Source organism: Microcaecilia unicolor, chromosome 9 (genome assembly GCF_901765095.1).
Source record: "Microcaecilia unicolor chromosome 9, aMicUni1.1, whole genome shotgun sequence".
NCBI classification, from domain to species: Eukaryota; Metazoa; Chordata; class Amphibia; order Gymnophiona; family Siphonopidae; genus Microcaecilia; species Microcaecilia unicolor.
In genome coordinates this window covers 71211534-71234884 of record NC_044039.1, presented here as the reverse complement: position 1 = coordinate 71234884, position 23351 = coordinate 71211534, and the positions used below count along the sequence as shown (strand labels likewise).

Below are 23351 nucleotides of genomic sequence, written 5' to 3'. Positions count from 1 at the left end.
AGATCGTCCCAGTACCGGATCTATGGGGACCCAGAGCTGATGAGCACTCAGTTGCCTCACGACTCTGGTGTAGTGGATCTGGCCCTAAAGAAGGTTAAGAGTTCTAGGGAGCATGCTTCGGCGCCCCCGGGCAAGGACTGTAGAACCTTAGACTCCTTTGGGAGGAAGGCCTACCATTCTCTATGGTCGTGGCCAAAATCCAGTCTTACCAGCTCTACACGAGCATACATATGTGGAAGTGCGGCAGTTGGCGGGCTTGGTGGACAAGCTCCCTCCTAAGCAAGCCAAGCCATTTCAGGAGGTGGTCAGGCAGCTGAAGGCGTGCAGAAAATTCCTGGCCAGAGGGGTATATGATACCTTGATGTTGCGTCCAGGGCCGCTGCTCAAGGTGTGGTGATGCGCAGACTCTCATGGCTGCGTGCCTCCGACCTGGAGAATAGGATCCAGCAGTGGATTGCGGACTCCCATTGCCGAGCGGACAATATTTTTGGAGAGAAAGTCGAACAGGTGATAGAGCAGCTCCACCAGCGGGATACCGCTTTCGACAAGTTCTCCCGCCGGCAGCCTTCAGCATCTACCTCCACAGGTAGACGTTTTTATGGGGGAAGGAAGGCTGTTCCCTACTCTTCTGGTAAGCGTAGGTACAATCCTCCTTTTCGATAGCCTGCGGCCCAGGCTAAGCCCCAGCGCGCTCGCTCTCGTCAGCAGCGTGCGCCTCAGCAAGGCCCCTCGGCTCCCCAGCAAAAGCAGGGGGCGAGCTTTTGACTGGCTCCAGCAGAGCATAGCCGACATCAACGTGTCAGTGCTGGGCGATCTGCTGGTCGGGGGGAGGTTGAAAGTTTTTCACCAAAGGTGGCCTCTTATAACCTCCGACCGTTGGGTTCTTCAAATAGTCCGGCAAGGATACACCCTCAATTTGGCCTCCAAACCTCCAAATTGCCCACCGGGAGCTCAATCTTACAGCTTCCAGTACAAGCAGGTACTTGCAGGGGAACTCTCCGCCCTTCTCAGCGCCAATGCAGTCGAGCCCGTGCCATCCGGGCAAGAAGGGCTGGGATTCTATTCCAGGTACTTCCTTGTGGAAAAGAAAACAGGGGGGATGCGTCCCATCCTAGACCTAAGGGCCCTGAACAAATATCTAGTCAAGGAAAAGTTCAGGATGCTTTCCCTGGGCACTCTTCTCCCTATGATTCAGGAAAATGATTGGCTATGCTCTCTGGACTTGAAGGACGCCTACTCGCACATCCCGATACTGCCAGCTCACAGACAGTATCTGCGATTTCAGCTTTGCACATGTCACTTCCAGTACTGTGTGCTACCCTTTGGGCTCGCCTCTGCGCCCAGGGTGTTCACAAAGTGCTTGGCTGTAGTAGCAGCGGTGCTTCGCAGGCTGGGAGAACACGTGTTCCCCTATCTCGACGATTGGCTGGTGAAGAACACATCCGAGGCAGGAGCTCTACAGTCCATGCAGATGACTATTCGCCTCCTGGAGCTACTGGGGTTTGTGATAAATTATCCAAAGTCCCATCTTCTCCCAGTACAGAGACTCGAATTCATAGGAGCTCTGCTGGATTCTCGGACGGCTCGTGCCTATCTCCCAGAGACGAGAGCCAACAACTTGTTGACCCTCGTCTCGCGGGTGCGAGCGTCCCAGCAGATCACAGCTCGGCAGATGTTGAGATTGCTGGGCCACATGGCCTCCACAGTTCATGTGACTCCCATGGCCCGCCTTCACATGCGATCTGCTCAATGGACCCTAGCTTCCCAGTGGTTTCAGGCTGCTGGGGATCTAGAAGACGTGATCCACCTGTCCACGAGTTTTCTCAACTCCCTGTATTGGTGGACGATTTGGTCCAATTTGACTCTGGGACGTCCTTTCCAAATTCCTCAGCCACAAAAAGTGCTGACTGCAGATGCCTCTCTCCTGGGGTGGGGAGCTCATGTCGATGGGCTTCACACCCAAGGAAGCTGGTCCCTCCAGGAACGCGATCTACAGATCAATCTCTTGGAGTTACGAGCGGTCTGGAACGCTCTGAAGGCTTTCAGAGATCTGCTGTCCCACCAAATTATCCAAATTCAGACAGACAACCAGGTTGCCATGTATTACATCAACAAGCAGGGGGGCACCGGATCTCGCCCCCTGTGTCAGGAAGCCGTCAGCATGTGGCTGTGGGCTCGCCGTTACGGCATGTTGCTCCAAGCCACATATCTGGCAGGCGTAAACAACAGTCTGGCCAACAGGTTGAGCAGGATCATGCAACCTCACGAGTGGTCGCTCAATTCCAGGGTAGTGCGGCAGATCTTCCAGGTGTGGGGCACCCCCTTGGTGGATCTCTTTGCATCTCAGGCCAACCACAAGGTCCCTCAATTCTGTTCCAGAGTTCAGGCCCACGGCAGGCTGGCATCGGATGCCTTCCTGCTAGACTGGGGGGAAGGTCTACTGTATGCTTATCCTCCCATACCTCTGGTGGGGAAGACTTTGTTGAAACTCAAGCAAGACCGAGGCACCATGATTCTGATTGCTCCGTTTTGGCCGCGTCAGATCTGGTTCCCTCTTCTTCTGGAGTTGTCCTCCGAAGAACCATGGAGATTGGAGTGTTTTCTGACCCTCATCACACAGGACGAAGGTGCGCTTCTGCATCCCAACCGCCAGTCTCTGGCTCTCATGGCCTGGATGTTGAGAGCGTAGACTTTGCCTCTTTGGGTCTGTCAGAGGGTGTCTCCCGCATCTTGCTTGCTTCCAGGAAAGATTCCACTAAGAGGAGTTACTTCTTTCTATGGAGGAGGTTTGCCGTCTGGTGTGACAGCAAGGCCCTAGATCCTCGCTCTTGTCCTACACAGACCCTGCTTGAATACCTTCTGCACTTGTCTGAGTCTGGTCTCAAGACCAACTCTGTAAGGGTTCACCTTAGTGCGATCAGTGCATACCATTACCGTGTGGAAGGTAAGCCGATCTCGGGACAGCCTTTAGTTGTTCGCTTCATGAGAGGTTTGCTTTTGTCAAAGCCCCCCGTCAAACCTCCTACAGTGTCATGGGATCTCAATGTCGTTCTCACCCAGCTGATGAAACCTCCTTTTCAGCCACTGAACTCCTGCCATCTGAAGTACTTGACCTGGAAGGTCATTTTCTTGGTGGCAGTTACTTCAGCTCGTAGAGTCAGTGAGCTTCAGGCCCTGGTAGCCCAGGCCCCTTACGCCACCAGGCCCCTTACGCCAAATTTCATCATAACAGAGTAGTCCTCCGCACTCACCCTAAGTTCTTGCCAAAGGTTGTGTCGGAGTTCCAGCTGAACCAGTCAATTGTCTTGCCAACATTTTTTCTTCGTCCTCATTCCTGCCCTGCTGAACATCAGCTGCACACATTGGACTGCAAAAGAGCATTGGCCTTCTATCTGGAGCGGACACAGCCCAACAGACAGTCCGCCCAATTGTTTCTTTTGATTCCTACAGGAGGGGAGTGGCTGTGGGGAAACGCACCATATCCAATTGTCTAGCAGATTGCATTTCCTTCACTTACGCCCAGGCTGGGCTGGCTCTTTAGGGTCATGTCACGGCTCACAATGTCAGAGCCATGGCTGCGTCAGTGGCCCACTTGAAGTCAGCCACTATTGAAGAGATTTGCAAAGCTGCGACGTGGTCATCTGTCCACACATTCACATCTCATTACTGCCTGCAGCAGGGTACCCAACACGACAGTCGGTTCGGGCAGTCAGTGCTTCAGAATCTGTTCGGGGTTTAGAATCCAACTCCACCCCCCTAGGCCCATTTTTATTCTGTTCCAGGCTACACTCTCAGTTAGTTGGATAAATTGTTAGGTCAATCTCAGTTATGTCCTCGCCGTTGCGAGGCCCAGTTGACCATGTTTGTTGTTTTGAGTGAGCCTGGGGGCTAGGGATACCCCATCAGTGAGAACAAGCAGCCTGCTTGTCCTCGGAGAAAGCGAATGCTACATACCTGTAGAAGGTATTCTCCGAGGACAGCAGGCTGATTGTTCTCACAAACCTGCCCGCCTCCCCTTTGGAGTTGTGTCTTCCCATGTTTTGTCTTGCTACATATGGGACTGACGAACACTAGCCGGTTCGGGCGGGAAGACGGCCGCGCATGCGTGGTGCGCATTGGCGCGCGAGGACTAGCAAAGGCCTTTGCTAGTAAACTTTCCGATTGGAGGGGCTGCCGTGGACGTCGCCCATCAGTGAGAACAATCAGCCTGCTGTCCTCGGAGAATACCTTCTACAGGTATGTAGCATTCGCTATATATATATATATATATATATATATATATATATATATATATCTCATTCAATTGAATAAGGCTGATGTGTAGTTAAAGATAGGACTCTTTCTTAATGCATCCCAAGAACTGACCAGGTGACAAGGCGGTGGCCATAGCTAGAAGGTTGTTAGGCTGTATAGAGAGAGGTGTGACCAGCAGAAGAAAGGGGGTGTTGATGCCCCTGTATAAGTCGTTGGTGAGGCCCCACCTGGAGTATTGTGTTCAGTTTTGGAGGCCGTATCTTAAGGATGTAAAAAGAATTGAAGCGGTGCAAAGAAAAGCTACGAGAATGGTATGGGATTTGCGTTACAAGACGTATGAGGAGAGACTTGCTGAACTAAACATGTATACTCTGGAGGAAAGGAGAAACAGGGGTGATATGATACAGACGTTTAAATATTTGAAAGGTATTAATCTGCAAACGAACCTTTTCCGGAGATGGGAAGATGGTAGAACGAGAGGACATGAAATGAGATTGAAGGGGAGCAGACTCAAGAAAAATGTCAGGAAGTATTTTTTCACGGAGAGAGTAGTGGATGCTTGGAATGCCCTCCCGCGGGAGGTGGTGGAAATGAAAACGGTAACGGAATTCAAACATGCGTGGGATAAGCATAAAGGAATCCTTTGCCGAAGGAATGGATCCTCAGGAGCTTAGTCAAGATCGGGAGGCGGGGCTGGAGGTTGGGAGGCGGGGATAGTGCTGGGCAGACTTGTACGGTCTGTGCCAGAGCCGGTGGTTGGAAGGCGCAGGGCTGGTGGTTGGGAGGCGAGGATAGTGCTGGGCAGACTTATATGGTCTGTGCCAGAGCCGGTGGTTGGGAGGTGGGGATAGTGCTGGGCAGACTTATACGGTCTGTGCCCTGAAGAGCACAGGTACAAATCAAAGTAGGGTATACACAAAAAGTAGCAAATATGAGTTATCTTGTTGGGCAGACTGGATGGACCGTGCAGTTCTTTTTCTGCTGTCATCTACTATGTTTACTATGTTAGGTTTCCAGAGATTCGTGTGAAACATCATCCTTAGCCCTAAGCATGTTGTCATTCCATTTAGTACAAATTACATCATCATTTAATATGATGATGCTATCAATTCCTGACCTGAGAGTCCATTACTTTCAAGAGAGCATTAAATATCCATATTGAAGTCAATTATGTGCTTCCAAGAGAGCATTAACTATGATATCATCATTACTTCATTATGTACTTTCAAGAGAAAATTAACTATAATATCATTCTCCGAGGACAAGCAGGCTGCTTGTTCTTACTGATGGGTGACGTCCACGGCAGCCCCTCCAATCGGAATCTTCACTATCAAAAGCCTTTGCTAGCCCTCGCGCGCCGATGCGCACCGCGCATGCGCGGCCGTCTTCCCGCCCGAAACCGGCTCGTGCCGGCCAGTCTTCTTTTGTCCGCGCTCGTTACGGTTGTGTTTACGCCGTTCGCGCCGCGAAAGTTGACCTCGTGCGTCTTTTTTGGACTTCGCTACGAAAAAAAAAAAAAACATTCGGAAGGAGACCTTTTCGGTCTGTTCCCCTTCCTATATTTCTAGTTTTTGCCCCGTTAAGTTTTCTTTCGTCGTCGGGGTAGGCCCTTTGGAGGCCTCGGTTCGAAGTTTTTCTTCCCCTCTTTTGTGGTGCCATCTACGCCATTACGAGTTTTGATCTCGCCGGCGCAATTTTTTTGCCCATGACATCGAAGTCTCTCAGCGGCTTCAAGAAGTGCACCCAGTGCGCCCGGGTAATCTCGCTCACTGATAGACACGCGTCGTGTCTTCAGTGTCTGGGGGCTGGGCACCGCCCGCAGGCCTGTAGTCTGTGCTCTCTTTTACAAAAGTGGACTCAGGTAGCGAGATTGGCCCAGTGGAACGTTTTGTTCTCGGGCTCTTCGTCGGCATCGGCACCGGGAGTATCGAGTGCATCGACGTCGCCAGCGTCCAGACCTTCATCCTCGGCCGCGATTGCATCGAGTGCATCGAGGCATCGACCCTCTGCATCGGGGCTGAGACATCGGAAGGCTGCGTCGGCGTCGGTGGTACCGGGACCTCCTCGTCTGCTGATGTCGTTGGACGGTGGTGCTTCGTCTGGAGTGCAGGTGAGGGCTGTCCATTCCCCTGCTGGTGGCAGTGAGCCTTCGGGTGGGTCTCCCCCTACCCTGAGGGCTCCTGCGGTACAGCCTCCCTGAGACCGACCTTCTTCGGCCTCGGCCCCGAGGAAGCGACGGTTGGATTCTACGTCCTCCTCGTCGGTGCCGGGAAGCTCCGGTGACATGCTTCGTCCCAAGAAGTCGAAGAAGCATCGACACCGGTCCCCTTCCTGTGTCGGCACCGAGAGCTCTGGGTCGCCGAGGGAGTCGGCACCCAGTAGGCATCGGCACCGAGAGGACCGCTCACCCTCTGTTCAAGAGGTGTCGATGCGCTCCACTCTGGACAGCCCGGAACAGCCTCCACGCCCGGAACAGACTCTGACATTGACACCTGCATCGGCTTCCACGTCTTTCTCCACAGCCGCTCTGCACGAGAGTCTCCGGACCGTTCTCCCAGAGACTCTGGGAGAGCTGTTGCGCCCTTCCCCTCCGGTACCGGGGGTGCTTGCGCCACCGGTACCGTCGAGTGAGGCGCTGGCCGGCCCCTTGCCCGGGGTGAGGTCTCCGACATCGGTGCCGCTTCCGGTACCGACTGCGGTCGCCTCCCAGGAAGGCTCCCCGACGACGTCGGCGGAGGGAGCTTCGCCGGTGCGGGCGAGGGAGTCTACCTCTCGACGCTCCCACCGTGGCCGAGGTTCCACGGAGTCGAGCCGGGCACGGCTTCAGACACAGGTCCGCGAACTTGTGTCTGATACCGACGGTGAGGCCTCGTGGGAGGAGGAGGAGGACATCAGATATTTCTCTGACGAGGAGTCAGATGGCCTCCCTTCTGATCCCACTCCCTCTCCTGAAAGGCAGCTTTCGCCTCCCGAGAGTCTGTCTTTCGCTTCCTTTGTCCGGGAGATGTCTACGGCCATCCCCTTCCCGGTGGTTGTGGAGGACGAGCCCAGGGCTGAAATGTTTGAGCTCCTGGACTATCCTTCTCCACCTAAGGAAGCGTCCACAGTACCCATGCATCATGTCCTCAAAAAGACATTGCTGGCGAACTGGACCAAGCCACTAAGTAATCCCCACATTCCCAAGAAGATCGAGTCCCAGTACCGGATCCATGGGGACCCAGAGCTGATGCGCACTCAGTTGCCTCACGGCTCTGGAGTTGTGGATTTGGCCCTAAAGAAGGCTAAGAGTTCTAGGGAGCATGCTTCGGCGCCCCCGGGCAAGGACTGTAGAACCTTAGACTCCTTTGGGAGGAAGGCCTACCATTTCTCTATGCTCGTGGCCAAAATTCAGTCTTACCAGCTCTACACGAGCATACACATGCGGAACAATGTGCGGCAGTTGGCATGCTTGGAGGACAAGCTCCCCCCTGAGCAAGCCATGCCATTTCAGGAGATGTTCAGGCAGCTGAAGGCATGCAGAAAATTCCTGGCCAGAGGGGTGTATCACACCTTTGATGTTGCATCCAGGGCCGCTGCTCAAGGTGTGGTGATGTGCAGACTCTCATGGCTGCGTGCCTCCGACCTGGAGAATAGGCTCCAGCAGCGGATTGCGGACTCGCCTTGCCGTGCGGATAACATTTTTGGAGAAAAAGTCGAGCAGGTGGTAGAGCAGCTCCACCAGTGGGATACCGCTTTCGACAAGTTCTCCCGCCGGCAGCCTTCAGCTTCTACCTCTACAGGTAGACGATTTTTCGGGGGAAGGAGGACGGTTCCCTACTCTTCTGGTAAGCGTAGGTACAATCCTCCTTCTCGACTGCCTGCGGCCCAGGCTAAGCCCCAGCGCGCTCGCTCTCGTCAGCAGCGTGCGCCTCAGCAAGGCCCCTCGGCTCCCCAGCAAAAGGAAGGGACGAGTTTTTGACTGGCTCCAGCAGAGCATAGCCGACATCCAAGTGTCAGTGCCGGGCGACCTGCCAGTCGGAGGGAGGTTGAAAGTTTTTCACCTAAGGTGGCCTCTCATAACCTCCGATCAGTGGGTTCTCCAAATAGTCCGGCAAGGATACACCCTCAATTTGGCCTCAAAACCTCCAAATTGTCCACCGGGATCTCAGTCTTACAGCTTCCAGCACAAGCAGGTACTTGCAGAGGAACTCTCCGCCCTTCTCAGCGCCAATGCGGTCGAGCCCGTGCCATCGGGGCAGGAAGGGCTGGGATTCTATTCCAGGTACTTCCTTGTGGAAAAGAAAACAGGGGGGATGCGTCCCATCCTAGACCTAAGGGTCCTGAACAAATATCTGGTCAAAGAAAAGTTCAGGATGCTTTCCCTGGGCACCCTTCTTCCCATGATTCAGGAAAACGACTGGCTATGCTCTCTGGACTTGAAGGACGCCTACACGCACATCCCGATACTGCCAGCTCACATACAGTATCAGCGATTTCAGCTGGGCACACGTCACTTCCAGTACTGTGTGCTACCCTTTGGGCTCGCCTCTGCGCCCAGAGTGTTCACGAAGTGCCTGGCTGTAGTAGCAGCGGCACTTCGCAGACTGGGGGTACACGTGTTCCCATATCTCGACGATTGGCTGGTGAAGAACACATCCGAGGCAGGAGCTCTACAGTCCATGCAGATGACTGTTCGACTCCTGGAACTACTGGGGTTTGTGATAAATTATCCAAAGTCCCATCTTCTCCCAGTACAGAGACTCGAATTCATAGGAGCTCTGCTGGATTCTCGGACGGTTTCTTATGGCTCCAGTATAGTTCCTCTTCTTGGTACTTTCCCTTCCCAATCTCTTTCTCCATCTGAAACCATTGTATTATGCAGGAACACATTGCCCACCTTCTGCTATCATCATCTCACCATCCCTTTTATCTTCTTCCTTCTTCTCAGCTCTCAAACTTCGTTTCCTTCCTTTCATTCAACCATCTCAATTTTGTCTGAGTACCAGAGCCGTAGCGAGGGGAGCTGACACCCGGGGCGGGTCGCCGCTGTGCACCCCCCCCCCAGGTGCAGCACGGCGCACCCTCCTCCTGCTGGAGCCAACCCCCCCCCCCCCCCCAGAGCGCATACCCCCCCCCCCCCCCCCCCCCCCCCGGAGTGCATACCTGCGGCGAGGGTCGGGCGGGAGGGCCGATCTGCCCCGACTGCACGTTGCTGGGGTGTGTCAGCTCCGCGCTGGTTCACTGCTCTCTCTGTCCCGGAACAGGAAGTAACCTGTTCCGGGGCAGAGAGGGCAGTTCACCAGCGCGAAATCGACACCCCCCCAGCGGCGTGCACCCAGGGCGGACCGCCCCCCCCGCCCCCTTCCTACGCCACTGCTGAGTACATCTCATCTTTGTCGCTGTCATCATGCCTCTCCTACTCTTCTCTCTAGCTTCTTCTCTTGCTCCGATATACTCATATCACTCCTCTCCTCAGATCACTTTACAGGCTTCCGATCAGATACCGCATTCAGTTCAGGCTTCTCCTTCTTACCTACAAATGCACCCAGTCTGCAGCCCCTCATTACCTCTCTACCCTCTTTACGTTCCCGCCGAAACCTCCGCTCACAGGACAAATCCCTTCTCTCAGTACCTTTCTCCACCAGTGCCAACTCCAGGCTCCGCCCATTCTGCCTCGCCTCACCCTATGCGTGGAATAAACTTCCTGAGTCCTTACGCCAAGCCCCCTTCCTACCCATCTTCAAATCCTTACTTAAAGCCCACCTCTTCAATGTTGCTTTCGGCACCTAACCTTTATTTATTTTATTTATTTATTTATTTACGTCAATTTATGTACCGTATCTTATTGCTACTGCAAGACAGAATGGTTTACAATTTATAAAATAAAAGAAACAATACAATATGTACAGGTTGGACAAACATTAGAACTCCAATCATTACAGGAAAGCACAGCAAAACCACAAACTAGCTACATAAGATGAAAAACAGTATAACTCATGATTTAGTATACAGGAGAGCACCGCAAATACAGGATTAAGTACATAATATAATCTACACAAACAGTACAGTTTTGATTTAATATACATTACAGATACCCATTTATAACCTTTCTTCCATTATTCTAAATTCTGTTCTACATAATTGATAAAATAGAAGGCTTTCAAAAGTTTCCGAAAATGAAAGTAAGATTTCTCAAGTCTGATCTCTTTTGGAAGGCCATTCCAAAGAGGGGGACAAATAAAAAAAAAGCCGAATTCCGTGTAGATTCCCATCTAGCCCTAGCGAGAGGAGGAATCACTAACCTATTGTCTGTTAGGGATCTAAGGGTTCATGTGGCAGTGTAAGGAATAGTTAGATTTGACAGATACAGGGTTTAGTGTATAAAAAGCCTTATGGGTCAAAACTAAGGCTTTAAACTTAACTCTTGCTTCAACCGGAAGCCAATGCAGTTGATGTAGTAAAGGTGTTACTCTGTCATCCCTCCGGGCCCTACAAATCATACGTGCTGCTGTATTTTGTATTCTTTGTAGTCGTTTCAAGCTAGCTTGAGTGATCCCTGCATATATGATATTACAATAATCTAAGCGTGAGGTAATATAAGCAGATGTCAATGTTGGCATTGGAGGAAATGTCCTGAATTGGTTTGAAGGGTTCCTAACCCAACGTTTGTATCAAGTCACATCAAATTCGACCACGTCTAAGGCATGGACACCTGAATGTGGAGTACCACAAGGATCACCTCTCTCACCAACCATTTTCAACCTAATGATGATCCCTCTGGCAAAACTCCTATCAAACCATAACCTCAACCCATATATGTACGCTGATGATGTGACAATATACATCCCCTTCAAACAAGACATTAACGAAATCTTCAACGAAATCAACCAAAGCCTACACATCATGAACACATGGGCAGATGCATTTCGTCTGAAATTAAACGCAGAAAAAACTGAATGCCTGATACTCACCTCCCAGTACAACACAAAGGAATTCACCGCTATAAACACACCAAACCTAAACCTTCAAATCTCAGAAACGCTAAAAATCCTTGGAATCACTATCGACCGCCACCTAACGCTCGAAACTCACGCTAACAACACAACTAAAAAGATGTTTTACAGCATGTGGAAACTGAAAAGGATAAGACCATACTTCCCAAGATCCGTCTTTCGCAGCCTAGTGCATTCCCTCGTTCTCAGCCATCTGGATTACTGCAACTCACTATACGCAGGTTGCAAAGAGCAAACACTGAGGAAACTTCAAACAGCCCAGAATACGGCAGCCAGACTCATCTTTGGAAAGCCAAAATATGAAAGTGCAAAACCATTACGAGAGAAACTGCACTGGCTTCCACTCAAGGAACGCGTCACTTTTAAAGTATGCAGATTAGTCCACAAAATCATTCACGGCGAAGCCCCAGCCTACATGTCTGAGTTAATAGACTTACCACCCAGAAACGCCAAAAGATCATCCCAAACCTTCCTTAACCTCCACTTCCCCAATTGCAAGGGCTTGAAATACAAGGCGCTACATGCGTCAACCTTTTCTCACATGAGCACGCAGTTTTGGAATACACTGCCGCGCAACTTAAGAACGATCCACGAGCAAGCTTCCTTCCGCAGATTATTGAAGACCCATCTTTTTGAAAAAATTTACGGAAAGAACTAAAACACATACAGTGGTGGAAATAAGTATTTGATCCCTTGCTGATTTTGTAAGTTTGCCCACTGACAAAGACATGAGCAGCCCATAATTGAAGGGTAGGTTATTGGTAACAGTGAGAGATAGCACATCACAAATTAAATCCGGAAAATCACATTGTGGAAAGTATATGAATTTATTTGCATTCTGCAGAGGGAAATAAGTATTTAATCCCTCTGGGAAACAAGACCTAATACTTGGTGGCAAAACCCTTGTTGGCAAGCACAGCGGTCAGACGTCTTCTGTAGTTGATGATGAGGTTTGCACACATGTCAGGAGGAATTTTGGTCCACTCCTCTTTGCAGATCATCTCTAAATCATTAAGAGTTCTGGGCTGTCGCTTGGCAACTCGCAGCTTCAGCTCCCTCCATAAGTTTTCAATGGGATTAAGGTCTGGTGACTGGCTAGGCCACTCCATGACCCTAATGTGCTTCTTCCTGAGCCACTCCTTTGTTGCCTTGGCTGTATGTTTTGGGTCATTGTCGTGCTGGAAGACCCAGCCACGACCCATTTTTAAGGCCCTGGCGGAGGGAAGGAGGTTGTCACTCAGAATTGTACGGTACATGGCCCCATCCATTCTCCCATTGATGCGGTGAAGTAGTCCTGTGCCCTTAGCAGAGAAACACCCCCAAAACATAACATTTCCACCTCCATGCTTGACAATGGGGACGGTGTTCTTTGGGTCATAGGCAGCATTTCTCTTCCTCCAAACACGGCGAGTTGAGTTCATGCCAAAGAGCTCAATTTTTGTCTCATCTGACCACAGCACCTTCTCCCAATCACTCTCGGCATCATCCAGGTGTTCACTGGCAAACTTCAGACGGGCCGTCACATGTGCCTTCCGGAGCAGGGGGACCTTGCGGGCACTGCAGGATTGCAATCCGTTATGTCGTAATGTGTTACCAATGGTTTTCGTGGTGACAGTGGTCCCAGCTGCCTTGAGATCATTGACAAGTTCCCCCCTTGTAGTTGTAGGCTGATTTCTAACCTTCCTCATGATCAAGGATACCCCACGAGGTGAGATTTTGCGTGGAGCCCCAGATCTTTGTCGATTGACAGTCATTTTGTACTTCTTCCATTTTCTTACTATGGCACCAACAGTTGTCTCCTTCTCGCCCAGCGTCTTACTGATGGTTTTGTAGCCTATTCCAGCCTTGTGCAGGTGTATGATCTTGTCCCTGACATCCTTAGACAGCTCCTTGCGCTTGGCCATTTTGTAGAGGTTAGAGTCTGACTGATTCACTGAGTCTGTGGACAGGTGTCTTTCATACAGGTGACCATTGCCGACAGCTGTCTGTCATGCAGGTAACGAGTTGATTTGGAGCATCTACCTGGTCTGTAGGGGCCAGATCTCTTACTGGTTGGTGGGGGATCAAATACTTATTTCCCTCTGCAGAATGCAAATAAATTCATATACTTTTCACAATGTGATTTTCCGGATTTAATTTGTGATGTGCTATCTCTCACTGTTACCAATAACCTACCCTTCAATTATGGGCTGCTCATGTCTTTGTCAGTGGGCAAACTTACAAAATCAGCAAGGGATCAAATACTTATTTCCACCACTGTAAAGTCCATACTTACTGTTCATTAATGCATCATACATCCACTTCTGAACTCTCATTCCCTTAATATCACATCACTCATACCTTTACTCACAGAAAGATATATATACCATATGTCTTCATGCCTTATTATCGCCCTCTAAGCTCCCATTGTCTCCTTCCAATGTTTCAATGTTTGTATTCCATTGTTACATTCATTAACGACACCTCGATTGTCTCGCATAACTCTACACAATGTAATCCATAATCAATCTGTAACAAATTGTATTTCCATCATTTAACTCATATTGTAAGCCACACTGAACCCGCAAAAAGGTGGGAAAATGTGGGATACAAATGCAATAAATAAATAAAAATAAATAAATGTTTTAAGGGAATCCTTACTAATTGAATTCCTAACTGACCGAAGTCTCCTAAGATGGAAAAAAGATTTTTTTACTACGTCGGATATTTGTTCCTCAAAAGTCAGAGCAGAATTGATTATAACCCCAAGGTATCTAAAGGATTTAACTGTAGGGATGTTCTGGCCAAATAGCATAGGTACCACTGCTGGACGTGTGCCCTCCAGAGAAGTTACATATTACTAACAATAGTTCTGCACGTTCATTTTCCAATTCTATCAGTACTCTGGGATGAATACCATCCGGTCCAGGAGATTTGCTTCTCTTAAATTTGTCAAATTGCGCTATTACATCCTCCAGGTTTATAGAGATTTCATTCAGTTTCTCTGACTCGTCAGCTTTGAATACTATTTCTGGCACCAGTATCTCTCCCAAATCTTCCTTGGTGAAGACTGAAACAAATTCATTTAATCTTTCCGCTATGGCTTTGTCTTTCCTGAGTGCCCCTTTTACCCCTCGGTCATCTAGCAGTCCAACCAATTCTTTTGCCGGCTTCTTGCTTTTAGTATACCTAAAAAAAATTTTACTATTTGTTTTTCCTCTAACGCTATCTTTTTTCAAAGTCCCTCTTTGCCTTCCTTATCAGCTCTTTGCATTTGTCTTGCCATTCCTTATGCTGTTTTTTTATTATTTTCAGTCAGATCCCTCTTCTGTTTTCTGAAGAATTTTTAAAAATCTCTAATAGCTTCCTTCACCTCACTTTTTAACCGTGCCGGCTGTCGTTTGGTTTTCCTTCCTCCTTTTTTAATACACAGAATATATTTGGCCTGGGCTTCCAGGTATTTTTGAACAGCGTCCATGCCTGATGTAAGTTTTTGACCTTTGCATCTGCCCTTCTTAGGTTTTTTTTTCACAATTCTTCTCATTTTATCATAGTCCCTTTTTTTGAAATCTAAATTCTAACGTATTTGATTTCCTGTATGTACTTACTCCAAAGCCAATATCAAATCTGATCATATTATTATCACTGCTTTCAAGCGGCCCCAACACCATTATCTGCTGCACCAGATCATGTGCTCCACTAAGGGCTAGGTCTAGAATTTTTCCTTCTCTTGTTGGCTCCTGTACCAGCTTCTCCATAAAGCAGTCCTTGATTTCGTCAAGGAATTTTACCTCCCTAGCATGCCTTGATGCTACATTTACCCTGTCAATATCAGGGTAATTGAAATTGCCCATTATTATTGTGTTGTCCAGTTTGCTAGCCTCACACATTTCTGTTAACATTTCTACATCCATGTGTTCATCCTGGCCAGGTGTACGGTAGTACACTCCTATCACTGTCCTTTTCCCCTTAACACATTCAATTTCAATCCATAGGGATTCCAAGATGTTTTTTTCTTTCATTCAGAATTTTCAATCTATTTGATTCAAGGCTCTCGTTAATATACAATGCTACCCCTCCACCAATTTGATCCATCCTATCATGACGATATAATTTGTACTCTGGTATGACAGTGTCCCACTGGTTTTCCTCCTTCCACCAGGTCTCAGAGATTTCTATTATATCTAATTTTTCATTTAGTGCAATATATTCTAACTCTCCCATCTTATTTCTTAGGCTTCTGGCATTTGCATATAGACATTTCAAACTATGTTTATTGTTCCTGTTTACATCTTGCTCAGTAGTTGACAGTTTTAATTTGCAATCTTTTGTCTGATTTTTATTTAAGGACACCTGATCTACTATGGTCTCTTTTGCAGCCTCGCTATTGGGATTCCCTGTCTTCCATTTTTTGGTGATATCTTTGAAAGATACCTGGTTGTGAACCATGCGTTTTTGAACAACTGTTAGCTTTCTCCCAGATTCTAGTTTAAAGCTTCTCTATCTCCTTTTTAAATGCCTTTTCCAGCAGCCTGGTCCCACCCTGGTTAAGGTGGAGCCCATCCTTCTGGAATAGACTCCCCCTTCCCCAAAATGTTGTCTAGTTCCTTTCAACTCTAAAACCCTCCTCTCTGCACCATCGCTTCATTCACGCATTGAGACTTCAGAGCTCCGCCTTTCTCTTGGGCCCTGTGCATGGAACGGTAGCACTTCGGAAAATGATACCCTTGGAGGCTGTGGATTTGAGCTTTCTACCTATCTACATGCCTAATAATGGTATTACCAAGTGTATCAGCTGTCTTAAGCCTTCTGTTCTGGGCAGTAGCTCCTAGAGACATATCCTCTGTGTGAGAGGATATTGCATCCCTTGGTGGGCTGGTCCTAGCTATAGGATTACTTCCAGCTGCACCATGGTGATGCTCTCGTTTTAGAAGACCTCCCTCCTCTAAGGACTGAAGTAGACCATACTATGCCTTCTAGAGACTATTTGTTAATGCTGTGGCAGAAAATTCAAGTTTTAAAACTAGGGGGGAAAAGTATGGAGACTAGCTAATAACGTTTGCTTTTTTTTTTTAAATTCTTTATCTATATCCTACAATTCCTCTTTTAAACCCAATCTTTAAGTTACCAAGCACAGAATAAAATTATGTCACTTATCTATAGAAATGTTCTCTTCTCTCAGAACTTCTCAGAAAGTAAGTTAAGTGGGACCTTTCCTCTCTATATATTTTTGATTCTAAGGAGACTGTTTCAAACAAACCCTTTGAAGCTAGCTCAGTAATCAGATTGCTCTTACTAACCTTTGCAAATATTCTACTTCCTCACACCTTAATTAACACCAAGTCAGGTCAGTAGCAGTGCTACCTCTCCAGCAGGCAAAAACAGAAAATAACTTTCTTTTAGGACAGTTTAAACATTGCTAGTATCCTTTTTATGGCTGTTAGCTTTCTACCTCTGGAGAAAGTTTCAGTTTAAAACTATGGGGAAAAGGGTTGTACACTATGGAATCTAGTTAATAGTGTTTGCTTCTCTGTCTCTTATTTTTATGTTTTTTTTCTAAGACTTAACTAGGCCCTACTGTGCCTTCTGGAGATTATCTGTTAATGAAGTGGCAGAAAATTTAAGTTTTAATACTGTGAGGAAAAGGGTATGGAGACTAGCTGATAGTTTGCTTTTTTTCTTTTTAAATTCTAACATATCCAACAGACTGCTAAAACCTGTTGTTTCTTTCTCTATAATATCACCAAAATTCATCCTTTCCTTTCTGAGCACTCTACCAAAACCCTTATCCACACCCTTATCACCTCTCGCTTAGACTATTGCAACTTGATTCTCAGAGGTCTCACACTAAGCCATCTCTCTCCCCTTCAGTCTGTTAAAACTTCTGCTGCATGACTTATATTCTGCCAGTGTTGCTATGCCCTCTGCTCAAGTCACTTCATTGGCTCCCTATTCTTTTCCGCATACAGTTCAAACTCCTCTTATTGACTTACAATTCACTCTGCAGCTCCTCAGTACCTTTCCACTCTTATCTCTCCCTACACTCCAACCTGAGAATTCCGTTCATTGGGTAAATCTCCTTTATCTGTACCCTTCAACTCCACTGCCAACTCCAGACTCCGTTCCTTTTACCTTGCTGTTCCATATGCTTGGAATAGACTTCCTGAGTCAGTACATCTAGCTCCATCTCTGGCAGTCTTCAAATGTAGGCTAAAAGCCCACCTTTTTGATGCTGCTTTTTTTAATGTTTCAACATTTTTATTGATGACAATTCAAAATGAACATATCCGACAATATGAGCATACAAAAATTCAAATATCAAAACATACACTCTAAAGACAGAATATTAAAGGCTGCCATCAAACTTGTAACACTTTTAACCATCCACCCCTTCCCTCCCTATATGTATCAACAATTTTTATTGATGTAGCAGCAAAAGAAACAACCAAAAATCAAATAATCTCAGCGTCAAAGTTTCAACATTTTCCCCCTCCCCTACTCCAACCTATAGCCCACCCCACCTTCAAGGATTGGTTAAATCTCAACATTCTTATTAACAAAAGCAATACATCCTTGCGGATCCACACATCCCAAAACAACACCATTCTAGGCTTCCGCACCAACAATTGAATTATTTATATAAATCTCTACCTTCCTTAACAATATACCCTAAGTGTCCCTCCCACCCCCCCACTCCCCCTAACCATATCCCCTCCCACCTCCACCCTCCTAGCCTCCCCCCTCCCCCTATATCCCCCTTCCTCCCCCCCCCCCCCCCCCCCCCCCGGTTCCAGAAGCTGTCCATATTAAATCCTCCCCATCTCAATGTAAGGGGCGTGCTCCTTCAACTTAACGCATGCTGTTAAGAATAAAACTACGCCCTCAGGAGCTTAAGTTTTTTAAATATGGATTCCAAATCGCTGGATAAGATTTGCACATCTTAGGTGACCCTCTGGCATTTTTTGCCTCCCAAGCTGCCAATAGGTGGATCTGGTTCCTCCTCCGCCACTGTCCAATATTGCAAAATGACTTTTTTCCCCACTAAAGCGAATTTATGACACAATAGCACGGCAGGTCTGTTCACAGTGTTAAAGGTGCTAGGAATATCCAAAAGCATCTGTTTCGCCGAGCCACCTATATCTTGAGCTAGCAGCCTACACAAAAATCTTTTAATTTGTTCCCAAAAAGAGTTAATTGACGGGCAACTCCAACGAGCATGCGCAAGTGTATGAGCCAACTGCTTACACTTAGAACAGATCTGTACCCCTGTTGCCCCTATGTGTGCTAACTGAGCCCCTGTCATATAGGCCCTAAGCACTACTCTAAATCCACATTCTCATAGTCTAACGTCGCTAGTCAGCACCGGAAAACCCAGAATAGTGGCGGCCACATCCCAGGAACCCAAGGAAACACCCAGATATTCTGCTCATTTATTTTTAATAGAGGAGAACTCTCTGTCCTGTCCTCCGTTCAACAAAGCTTTATGTATGATTTAAGCTGAATGTCCTAAATCAAAGATTCCCTGGAAAAATTCTCGGATTTTAGTCCCCAAAGAAATCCGTAGGCCCGCTTGATCTAATGCCTTCATGTAATGTCTAATTTGTGCATATGCAAAACGATTGCCCCACGTTTCCCCCACTCTTCCTTGAAGCTGTACAAGGTTTATCATTTGTCCCTCTCCTATCAGTAGATCTTCCAGCCTAACCACCCCTTTCTGTTCCCACACCTGGAAAATGGGATTATTATTACCCGCCGGGAAGGCTATATTCCCCGTCAAAGATAACTGGTCCGATACCTCAGCATTGCCCCCTACTTTATTCACTAACACCCTCCACGCCTCTTGCATAGGGCGCAACAGTATCCCATCTTTCAGCATCGACGGCATTTGTGCCCTCCATAGGTGCAACAGTGAATAAAAATTATGGGGAGCGTAAAAAGCCCTTTCTAGATCTGTTGGGGTATATACCTGCATTTGCCCACACCAATCTCCTAAATGTCTTAATAAACAGGCCCAGTTATATTGTTTTAAATCTGGCAGCCCCCCCCCCCCCCCCCCCACCCCACCGCCTTGACTTCAAGAACCACTCAGCCTATCCACTCTGAGTTTTGGCTTTTTGCCAGCCCAACAAAATTTACTAAATAATCTGTATGCTTTCTTCAAGTCCTTCTGCTGTAATTTCAGTGACAAACTCTGAAGAGCATACAACCATCTAGGGACTATAACCATTTGTATTAACCCCACTTTTCCCAATAGTGACACCGGGAGGTCTCTCCATCCTTCCAATTGCTTCCTGGTAGCTTCCAGTAGTGCCGTTATATTTAATCTATATAAACCTTTAGTCTCCATAGACAGGGAAATCCCTAAGTATTTAAACAAGCCAGAAGCCCACCTCAAAGGGAACTTTACTTCTGCTGACGACGGCAAAGCTTCTGATTTTTCTAGATTGAGCCGAAATCCCGCAAAATCCCCATACTCCTTAAAAGCCTCTAAAAGCACCTGTAACAAGTTCTTTGGATATTTTATATGGGCCAATAGGTCGTCTGCAAAAGCAGTTACCTTAAAACAATAAGGACCTATCTGAACTCCTTGTATGTCTGAGTTCTCCATAATATCCCGGATCAAGGGGTCCAATGTTAATACAACAAGTAATGGGGAGAGAGGGCAACCCTGTCTCGTTCCTCGGAGCACTGGAAAAGGCTTAGATTCCCGCCAGTTAACCAATATCATCGCCTGCGGGTTGGCATACAAAGCCTTAATAACTGATACAAATCTTCCTACAAACCCATAGGCCTGCAAACAAGAACTCCCAGTGTACCCGGTCGAAGGCCTTCTCCGCATCAAACCTAACTAGCAGTGACTGGAAATCTGTACGCTCTCTATACTCCAGAATTGCCAAGATGGTCCTTAATTCTTAGCCACTGTATGCCCTTTCACAAATCCTACTTGTGCCTCATGTGTCAGATGTGGCAGGACCTGAGCCATACGGTTCGCCATCAATTTGGCGAATACTTTAGCTTCAAAGTTTAGGAGCGATACAGGCCGATAAGACTCCGGTTTTGTGCAATCTCTGCCCGGCTTAGGTAATACTACTATATGGGCCAGGGCTAAAGAGGAGGGAACAATCTCTTTTTCTATATATGCGTTGAAGGAGTTTGTTATTGCAGGGATAATCTCTACCACCATCAACTTATAAAACTCCGCCCTAAAACCATCCATCCCGGGAGCTTTCATTAAGGGGCTCTGATTGATTATCATCTCCACTTCCTCTTCTGATATTACTGCATTCAATGTTTCCCCCTCCTTCCTATCAAGTGTGGGCAGGTTAATATTATCCAAGTACAATTTTCCCTCAAGTCCTACTTCCCCAGATTGACCATACAGATTACCATAATACTTATAAAACGTCTCACATATATCTTGGTCCGTATGTACCATCTGACCGTTACTATTCCGTAAAGCAGTAATATTGTGCATTCCTTTTTGCTATCCTATTAATCTCGTCAGCATCCGACCTGCCTTATTCCCGTATTTATACAACTGGTATCTGTAATATGTTTGTGATTTGACTGCTCTCTGGTGTAATAACGAGTTCAATGCTGTTTGTATATCTATCAACCGTTGTCTATCTCCCCCAGCCTGTGATTGTCCATACCTCTGTCTGATCTTCCTTAAAAGTGTCCCCAACCGAAGTATCTCATTATCCGGAGCTTTCCGTACATGAGACGAATTACTTATGATTTCTCCTCACAACACTGCTTTAGCAGCTTCCCAATAAAGCACTGGATCCTGCACATGTTCAGTATTTGTTAACTTATAGCTTCCCCATGTGTTCAACAGTTTCTCTTTGAAATTGGAATCTTTATACAGCTCCAATGGGAACCTCCACCTGTTAACTACAGTCCCTGGATGGACCCAAAGCCCAATCCATCCTCACCCATGCATGGTCAGACACAGCATAAGGTCCTGTTTTGGACTGTCTCACCCTACCAAACGCTGCTTTTGATACCAACAAATAATCTATACGTGCTTGTGTCGCATGTGCTCTCGATAGGTGGGTGTAATGTTTATCCAACGGGTGTAATTCCCTCCATGTGTCTACTAGGCCTAACAAGTTACTTAATCGAAGCAATCCCGTGTTTGCATAATATGTGGAGTTTTGGGTCAAAGATGAGCGATCTAGTATTGGATCCCAGGCCGCGTTAAAATCCCGACCCCCCCCCCCCCCCCCCCCCCCACCACCACCACCACCACCACCAGAGGGGAATAGTATTTAGCCATGAGTAACCAAATCAGAGCCTGATAGAATTTCTTATCATATTGATTGGGTGCGTACAAGTTACATATAAACACAGTGCATTGGTTAATGACTGCCTGAACCAATATATATCGCCCCTCTGGATCTGTTGCTATTATCTGTGCCTTCTCCACCACTCCCTTTTTAAACAATATGGCCCCCCCCCTTTTCCCTTGGGATGCAGCTGCCAAGCACTCTCCCACCTACCAGGTTCTCAACTTCGCATGCTCTATTGTGTTTAGATGGGTTTCTTGTAATAGGGCTATGTCAATTTTATGTCTATGTAGTTGTTGCAAAATCTTAGTCCGTTTAATCGGTGAGTTAATCCCACCCACATTCCATGTCACTATTTGCACCATATCCACCATATAGATCTAACTACAATTTGGTTGTAAATTCCTCTATCGAGTGGGGGAGGATGTCCCAGCCTCCATCCTCTACCCCTATAATCGCACTCCCACGCACATGCCTCTCTCATTCTCCTTTGCCCCACACTCGACAGCCTCTGGAAACACGCTCCCCATGTTCCCATGCTACGGGGGCTTATTATTTTTGAAAGTAGTTAGAATTCGCCATAGTTAATAGTCCGGGAAGTAGTCAAGGGGCTCAGAGGAACGGAACTCAGCGTCGTCCCTCAAGCATCGCGTCACGTGCTTTGATGCTGCTTTTAACTCCTAACCCCTATTCACTTGTACAGTACCCATCTATGTTTTATCATTCCCACTTCAGTAATTTCCTTATTCCTTTTTTGACCTGTTTGTCTGTCCTGATTAGATTGTAAGCTGTTTCGAGCAAGGACTGTCTCTTCATGTTCAAGTGTACAGCAGTGCGTACGTCTAGTAGCATTATAGAAATGATTAGTAGTAGTAGTTTTCCTAATTTTTAAAATATTGTATACCCATTTGCTGTTACATAATGAAAGGCGGTATATTAAAAGTAATAAACCATAAAAAATAATAAACCATAAGTGAGCTGAAAAACAGAGTTAGCTAGTGTATATGCATAGCACTTTCTTTCCTCTCACCTTTCATTGGTAAGGAGGTTTGTGTTTGTCTCTACACCTTTGTAGATGAACAATATGGTCTCTCTGGAAGTTGAGGGATATAGCAAACCAGAAGGTAAAATGATCTGGCTGTTGCCCTGCATAAAGTATTCGAGGCAGGCTGAATGAGGGACTTGGTTCTGGAAGGATCACACACAGATGACAGGAATGTATCTTAGAATGTGACATAATTCTTTTTTTGTTTCTAATTTAAAAAAAATGAATGAGAGAAATTAACATTGTATATGTACATTAGCATTTCTGGTTCTGATAAAATTGGGTGTTTTTCTTTTTTAATCTCTGTCTTTAAATAAATGTTGACTTTTATATTCAGCTGTCAGGAATACTACTTTCAAATTGCAAGCAGTTTTCTTGAAATGTGCTGAGATTGACAGTTGACCAGAAGCTTTGTACTGTGTTGAACTGTGAACTTATTCAACTTTGCTATAAAAGAATAAAACTGTGCTACAGTGTGTAAAGTTCCTTTCTTTATTTCATTTTATTTGTTTTTTTAATTTTTTTGCAAATATGTTTATCAGGAGGATCCACTGAGTTTCGCATTAATGACAAAACTGTTGGACGATCAGCATACACAGCAGAGCTGGAAAAAATAGGAATAATTGTCAAAGCAAGAAATTGTCTGGTATTTCAGGTAAACTCTTTGAGGTGCTCATTATTTGAATGCAGCAGCAGTTATGAGTGCTTCAACTCACCTATCACTTCTCATGTTTATATATTTTACATATTTCCTTTTTTAAAATTCATACATGTGAAAAGGGGAAAAGGATG

General features: G+C 46.8%; 1 protein-coding gene across 1 annotated transcript in view; it reads left to right on the top strand.

The window, feature by feature from the left end:
• SMC1B (structural maintenance of chromosomes 1B) overlaps positions 1-23351 on the top strand; it is a 1336696-nt gene that overhangs the window by 109759 nt on the left and 1203586 nt on the right. Inside the window, exon 3 of the mRNA XM_030213853.1 lies at positions 23102-23214. Coding sequence (XP_030069713.1) covers positions 23102-23214 — 113 coding nt within the window. The remainder of the gene's footprint in view (positions 1-23101; positions 23215-23351) is intronic.